Source organism: Fringilla coelebs (genome assembly GCF_963513975.1).
Source record: "Fringilla coelebs genome assembly, chromosome: 12".
NCBI classification, from domain to species: Eukaryota; Metazoa; Chordata; class Aves; order Passeriformes; family Fringillidae; genus Fringilla; species Fringilla coelebs.
The window spans coordinates 13,387,926-13,395,560 of record NC_140038.1 but is presented as its reverse complement, the minus strand read 5'-3'; the positions used below and the strand labels follow the sequence as shown (position 1 = coordinate 13,395,560).

Here is a 7,635-nt window from a genome sequence, read left to right as displayed (position 1 = left end):
ATTCTCCTTCGGTGTGGGCATCCCTCTTCCTCTCCTGCTCCAGCACACCATATGGCTCCCGACCCTGGGACAAATTCTGCACTGATTTATGGCCTCTGCACTCTGAGGGAATGACCTGCAGCATAAATCCAGGGCCAGAGCACATGGGCAGCCTGCACGTTCCTCCCCACACCGGCCCTGCTCCCGTGTGCTCGTCTCTGCCAGCCGAGGATGGGGGATTGACACCCCACTCTGGCAGCAGATCCGGGCTCAGAGCACACCAGGGCAACCCAGCGAGTAATGAGACCCTTCTGGTTTGTGCCAGCACAGCCTGAAACGGCCTCCAACAGAGAGGGGAGATGCACCAGCCCTGCCAGCAGTGGAGGGTGCAGGCAGTGGAGGTTCCTTGGGTGGGTGAACGCTGCTGAGCCCCCTGGCTCTGCCACCACCACGGGGCATGTTTGGAAGGATGGGCAAAATGCACTCACTGGATGACAAAGCAAGAGTAATCCAGGCTGGTCCTTCTGCAGGCAAAATAATTCCCAAAGAGGAGTGAACACAACCAGTTTTTAAGGCACTACAGCCCATCTTTCCATCTCGAGACAACGCACACATGGAGCATGTAAAGGGGCTGAAACAGTGTGCAGGGGCTGAAAGGCAGCCAGAGCCATGGACCCAGAGGGGATTGCCTTTGTTTCCACCACAGCCTGGTAAAGAAACAGCAAGTCCTGCAAGATGACCATGGACAACGAGGCCAGTTGGATTTACTGACAGGCTGGGCAGCCCAGGCCAGGGCATTCCTGGGGCTGCTCTCCAGAGGCTGATCACAGCCATAACACCACTGCCAACACCGGGGACGCAGCAGGATTGTACATCATGGGGAAGAAAAGGAGGAGACTTTAGTTTTAACGATTCGTTCATCTTATCTACCTTTTGGTTTCACTAAGCTTGAAAACCAAACAAAGTGATCAAATTCACTTTTTTATTTATAGTCATTTTCACAACTTCTCCCTGAAAACTGCACAGGATGTTTACACAGACATGAGAAATTGATTGACGCATCTTGAGAGCATTTCCTAAACACGTATCATCAAGAAAATATACACATGGACTTAAACTTCCTGATCTCTAAAGTAACTGATTTTGCCAAGGGTTTTTTCAGTGTCTGTACTGCTTATGTATTTAAACACATCTTCTCTGCCACTCTCTGGATTCTTTTCCACATCCTTGGGGTGGGGGGTTTCTGCCCCCCATCCAAACCTCCAAGATTCCTGACATAGATGCAACACTCAGTGATGGATTTTAGCTCTACAAATCGGATGATACCACAACCACAGTTCAATGAAAGAAGCAAAAATCAAATCAAATCAAACAAAGAGATCCCATCATCCCCTGCCGCATCGTCCCTCCTCCCCCTTCCCACCCAACCAGCAGCTCTGGAGTCCATAAAGGAGACCGGAGCAGAGCAGCTCTGCCCATACACTGCTAAGCACAAAGTAGGCAAATGAAATAAGCTACACACTCTGCCTTTCCTTTGTTGTTTCCACTCACCCACTGAAAAGGGCAACAGAAGCTCTAAGAGAAACACTTAGGGATGTGCAGCACCTTCTGCAATCTGCTCCAACACACATCAGCCAACAGCCACGTTGTTCCCACGGACTCCACCGAGCAGCACAAGTCCTGCAGGGCTTGCCCGGTGTGTCCGCGGGCTCGGCCGAGCGTCCCTCACCCCAACGCCACCGCTGGCACCAGCAACGCCAAACCAACCTCACAGGGCAATAAATATGCTATTCAAATAAGCTTGTCAACGCCAACTAGCCCAGCCACAACTGCCAAATACCACTGTCAAGGACTCAGGGAGGCTGCTGCAGCCCTTGCTCTGCTCCAGAAGTGCCAAGTTTGGGATGCAGTCCTGGGGTCCCTGGGCACGGCAGAGCCCGGAGCCTCCATCAGCACAGGGCAGCAAAGGAGCCTCCCCTGCTCCCTCCTTCAGCTGCTTTTCAGTTTCCTACTTCCAATGCTTTGTCTGCCAAAAGTAACAATTCACACGAACCCAAGTACTTTTCATGACTAGAGAGTCTAAAAAAAAATAGTACTTTGTGCTGTGGAAAACCCCAGCAATATAACACATATTTTAAAAAGACTCTTTTTTTTTTTCATTAAAAACATATTATAAGGTATGATAGCTGGCAGGATTATTCTGGAAGCCTGCATGAGTTCCAGCAACATTAGCATGACACAGTTTAAACTCCCAACATGTTTCACTGATACAAGCAGGAAACAAAAATTCCAGAAAAAACTCTCAGCACATGAAATCAAATCACCACACAGAGTACCCTTTTTTTTCTGTAATATTTTATTTTATTTATATAGAAATACTTAAAAAAACATGAAGTAGCACCATTACTTAAGTTTTACTTTTATTATGTAGAACTTTAAATGTCAGAAAAATAAAACTCTTGATACAATTTCAAATCTTGTCTCAGCAAATATAATATTAGTATTTGACCATGAGGTTAAAGGCCCTTTATCATAAAATAAAATATACTTTGTTTTTAAACTTTGCTCAGTAAAGTACATTTAAGCTCAAGTAACGTCACCTACATATACATAAACAAGTGGTAAACAAATGTATTAAAATAGAAATACTAAAACTATAGTGGTGCAACAGAATTTTTGTAATTTCCACTGAATTCTATTTATACAAATGTTAGAAAGCTTCAACAGTTCCTTTTGACATATGTTTATACATTTCCATTTTTGTAATAATATAGAATAAAATATGCTTTATATCACTGAATAGAAAATATGCTGGGTGAAGCAGATTTAAAAGATTTTTTTCTGAACCTATAAAATCTCCATCCCAACAGAATACTGTTCAAAGCATTACACATTTTATGGTTTGTAATTCCGTTCACAATTGTGTGATATTAAAATAATACAGTGTTCTTTGCCATAAGGCCATACTAAAATAAAAAAGATTTAACCCAGCTACAAAAAGTTCACTGAACTTAAATTAAAATACTTGTAAACATCTTTGCAATATGAAATATAATTTTTCAAGTCAAAAAAGAATAAAATACTTCAATCTGTATTAATGCAATTTATCTTTAAAACCTTTAAACGTTTTTAATATATATAAGAGATATGTTACAGTTTTGTTGGTATTTTTTTTCTTTTTTCTTTTTAAAAGTCTGATAAAGCTGCAGTATCATGGTTTTTCACAGGAACTTCTTGCCCTTTCAAGAACATTCAGAAAAGTATCCACCCATAGATTTAATTATTTTGTAATAAGCATCCTAGAACTACCAGCACGTTTTACTAACAGTCCACACACCATTGTCATCATCATAAGCATCTTCTACTTTCAATTTTTTTTTTCTGGGTTTTTTTTTTTTTTTCTGTTTGTTTGTTTATAAAAAAGGGGAGTTTTGGAAGCTTCGTATTAAAGTACAGTGTAAAAACTAGCCTAGCACTAGAATGGAGTCGCCCGTTATTATTTATAGCATGCACCCGCTGTCACACCACCCCCCAGCCCTCCCTCGGCCGCAGCCCGCACCCCTCGGCGTGCGGCGGCCCCGGCCCCGCCGGCCCCCCCGGTTCGTGCCCCCGGCCCGCGGCGCTCAGGAGAAGATGCGGATGGCCTGGGTGACGGCGCTGTGACACACGGGGCACTGCGGCTCCGTCTTCTCGCAGATGCGGTTGGCGCACTCCATGCAGAAGAGGTTGTGGCCGCAGGGCACCAGCGCCGCGATCACCTCGCTCTCGAAGCACACCGAGCAGTCGCGGCTGCCCTTCCGCCGCACGCCAGAGGAGGAGCAGGAGGAGCTGGACGAGGAGCTGGAGGAGGAGGACGAGGAGGCGGAGGAGTCGGAGGGCAGCCCGGGCAGGTGGGCGCCCAGCCCGTTGGCGTAGAGCGGGTAGGAGGCGGCCAGCAGCCGCCCGCCGGGGTCGCTGCGCACCCGGCGCGCCAGCGGGTGCTCGGTGCCGGCCGCGCTGCCGTGCAGGGGCGGGGAGAGCCGCGCCGGGGGCGGGGCGGCGCCGCGCCGGGGGCCGCTCACCAGCAGCGCCAGGTTGGCATTGGCGGGCGCGGCGCCCGGGAAGGCGGCGGCGGCGGCGGGCGAGGGCGCGGGCGAGGGCGGCGCGGCGGGGCCGCGCTCGAACTGCGGCCAGAGGAGGGCGGCCCCGGGCGGCGGGGCGGGCGCCAGGTCGAAGCCGGGCGGCGAGTCGAAGGGCAGCTCGGAGCAGCAGTCCGGGGAGGAGAGGACGTCGCCGCCGCCCCCGCCGTACACGTAGCCGTTGGCGCTGTTGTTGTTGTTGTTGCCGTTGTGCGAGAAGCTCAGCGCCGGGCTCGGGGGGCTGTAGTCGGCCAGGCGGGCGCTGCCGCCCGCCCCAGTGCCGCCCCCGAAGTAGGAGTCGGTGGAGGCGCTGCCCAGCGAGCTGGAGCTGTCGTTGCGGTAGTTGCAGAAGGGCTTGCGGCCCGGGGTGGGTGTGATGCTGGGCGGCGTGGGCTTGCTCCAGAGGCTGCCCGTGCCGTTCAGCTCGAAGCCCACGTCCGTGCCATTGGCGTGGAAGTCGTTCTCGTCCGTCAGCTCGATGATGCCGCCGGTGCGCATGGCGATGTGTGCCTCGATCTCCTCCCGGGCCCGGTCCACGTTCTCTGGCATGCCTGTCACCTCAAAGACCGGCTCCTTGTCCCGGCTCGGGGTCACGATGTACGTGTGCGTCTGCTGCTGGATGCGCTTGATGGTCGCCCCCTTGGGCCCCACGACCAAGCCCACCACGCGATAAGGCACCCGCACCTGGATGGTGGTTTGGCCGGGCAGGTTCGGGGGGCCGGGAACGGTGCCGTTCAGGGCTGTGTTCTTGTTCCGCGAGGCTCGGATCATGGAGAAGTGCTCGGCCGCAGAGATGATCTCCCTGCGGGCCATGGCCACATCTTCCTTTCTGCCCGTCACAACAAAGAGCGGCTCCTCCCCGCGAACCGGGGTCTTGATGTAGGTGTTGGTCTTTGCACGCAGAGCTTTGATTTTACAACCTGGGAACGAGATGCGGAGATGGAGGGCGAAGGGGAGGGGGAGGAAGGGGAGGTGGTGGGGGAGAACCGGTTACAACCCATTGTTTGGGTGCAGCTAGGGAGGGGAAAAAAAATACACACCCACCCGAAACACATTGCCCCCAACCCCAGGTGATCGCTGGCATCTCGTCCGGGAGCCTCGGTCACGGTGTAAAGTAATGTCAGCCCACAGCCCTGGCACACGCCCAAAGGCATCGCAAGTGGCCACCGACACATCTGCCATGCAAACTGCCCCAAAACTACCAACGTGCAGTTCATAGGGTCGGTAACAGAGGGGGGAAAAAAAATAAAAAAGGGAGCGACAAAAAAAAAAAAAAAATTAAAAAAAAAAAAGCGTGCAGGAAAACTGCATCGCCAGAAAAAAAAAAAAATTAAATAAAATGCAAGCAGCCCTCACAAATCAACACACCCGCCAGTCCACATTCCTGCTCAGCACTTTCCTTTTGGAAAAATAAAATCAGTTCTTAAGGTGAGGAGCAGCGGCTGTACCGAATGAGCCATATTCCCCACTGCGGATGCTTTATTCCAACCCCATTGTTCCACTTCTCCACTCCATTTCTCTTCCTTAAAAATAATCCACGATTTCTAACTTTGGGGTGGTGGAGGGGGGAAAGCACCGAGGCTCCCATTTTCCTCCCGTTTCCTCTTGCAAATCTTAACTTTTGCAGCCGGAGGAAAGGACAGATTTTTATTATTTTCCTGATTTTTTTCCCCAACCCGGCAGTTGAAAGTGCATCTCGAAACTGATGCATAACACTCCTCGGAAACATCACGTCTGCCGCTGCACTTTCTTTGTCTGGGGGAAGCCGGCACTGGCCACCACCGCACGGCTGCAGCGTTCCTGGGAATGGCCAGTGTCGCATCTGAGCAGCCCGCCCGGCAGCGCGGAGGGGAGACCCGCGCCCCCACACCCCCTCGCATGCAGGCACCCACCTTGTCTCCCCACTATCTCAGCGACATGTTCCGAGCTGGGCACCGGGACGCATTCAGTCATGTTCACGCTCTTTTTCCGAGGCTCGTTGTCGTAAATGGAGCCCGTCTCGTCGTTGTCCAGCCCCAGCAGGGAGAGCTGATCCAGGGCGATCTGAAGGGCTCTTTGGTCATCCAGGGTCTCTCCCCCGCCACCACCACCACCACCGCCGCCGCCGCCGCTCCCGTTCCTCTCCATGTCTGCAAAAAGCGAGCTGGGCATAGTCCCTGTGTGTGGTGCACCCTCCGCCTGCGCTCGGCTCAGTAGTAAGAGATCAGACACAAAGGAGAACCCAAGGCAGATGGCCAGCAGGAGAGAAGGGAAGGGAGGGTGGGCGACTGCTGGAGACCGGGGAATTGTTGCCTTTTGCTTGTATATTTTGTATCTTTTTTGCTTTTTTTCCTCCTCTCAGTGCAATCCGGTTTATAAGATGTTCTCAGGACCCCCCCCACGACTCCCCCCCGAGGTTTTTTTTTCGGTTGGCTTTTTTTTTTTTCCTTTTTTTTTTTTTTTGTCGGCTGGGGGTGGGGTGGGGGGGGTGGGAAGAGGATAAGCGAGAGGAGCTCCGATGGCTTCCCCCCCTCGAGTTCCTCGCCGGCCACAATGCCAAGCGGCGGCAGCGTTTCTTTAAGGAGCCCCTCCCAGGCTCCACTCCACTCACTCAGCGTTTTTTTTTTCCTCCTCTCCCCTCCTCTGTCTGAGGCTCTGCTGCAGCCAGACGGCTCTGGAGAGGCGGGCGGGCGCGGGGCGGGGAGCGGGGGCCGCGCCGGGCGCCGCAGCGTAAGCGCCGCTCGCTGTCACCGCGCGCCGCCGCCGCGCGCCGCGATTGGCCGGGGCGGCGCGGAGGGGCCGGCGCTGCCCCCCCGGCCCGGCCCGGCCCGGCCCCGCTCTTTGTTGTCGGCTGCCGAACAATACCGGGCACCGGCCCGCCGGCCGCCGCTCCCCCCCGCCTCCCCCCCCCCCCCCCACCCCCGCCCCGCGCCCCCGAGCGCCCGCCGCCAGCCCCACCTGAGCGCCGGCGGAGGGGGCCGCGCTTGGGGTGCGTTTTTGCGGCGGGGGGGTTGGTTCGGGGTGTGGGGGGGTGCCCTTTGTGCGCCGTCGGGTTCGGGAGCGGCGGCGCCGCCGCTCGCCGGCAGCGCCGCAGAGCCCCCGGCACCGCCCCCGCACCGGCCCCGACCCCGCGCCGGCAGCGCCGCCGCCCCTTCACCGGCCCCGCGGGCGGCGGCCGCGGGCGCGCGGAACCCCCCGCCGGCTCCCGCGCGGCCCCGCCCGGCACGCGCCCCGCGCCTGCGCGCCCCTCCCTCCCCCGGCGCGCGCAGTGCGCCCGCGCGGGGACGGGCCGGGCCCTCAGCCCGCTCCGCCCGGGCCCTCAGCCCGCTCCGCCGCCCCGAGCCTGAGCTGCGCCGGCCGAGGCGCCTCCCGGCCCGCCCCGCTGGCGCTGCAGCCCCGGCGGGCGCGGGGTCAGAGCCGGTGGGAGCCGCGGCCTCGCCCCGCCCCGCCCCGCCCGGCGCGCCCTGGGCGCGGGGTGACGGTGACCCGAGAGCGGCCGTGTCCCGGTGCCGGCCTGCGGCCCCGGCAGCGCCTGCCGGCCGGAGCGCTCTGACACCTC

At 55.9% G+C, this 7,635-nt stretch overlaps 1 protein-coding gene across 2 annotated transcripts; it reads right to left on the bottom strand.

Moving 5' to 3' along the window:
• Positions 1 to 2,391: 2,391 nt before the first annotated feature.
• MEX3B (mex-3 RNA binding family member B) lies at positions 2,392 to 7,221 on the bottom strand. 2 transcript variants are annotated; one of them, XM_084213846.1, is made up of 3 exons: positions 7,035 to 7,221; positions 5,990 to 6,226; positions 2,392 to 5,017 (listed from the first exon to the last, which is right to left on the bottom strand). In XM_084213846.1, the coding sequence occupies exons 2-3, from the start codon at positions 6,222 to 6,224 to the stop codon at positions 3,603 to 3,605; spliced, it is 1,650 nt and encodes a 549-aa protein (XP_084069972.1). In that variant the 5' UTR covers positions 6,225 to 6,226; positions 7,035 to 7,221; the 3' UTR covers positions 2,392 to 3,602. The 2 variants fall into 2 exon arrangements, with proteins under 2 accessions (XP_084069972.1, XP_084069971.1); XM_084213845.1 differs by lacking the exon at positions 7,035 to 7,221 and having other exon boundaries at positions 5,990 to 6,886.
• Between the last annotated feature and the right edge of the window lie 414 nt (positions 7,222 to 7,635).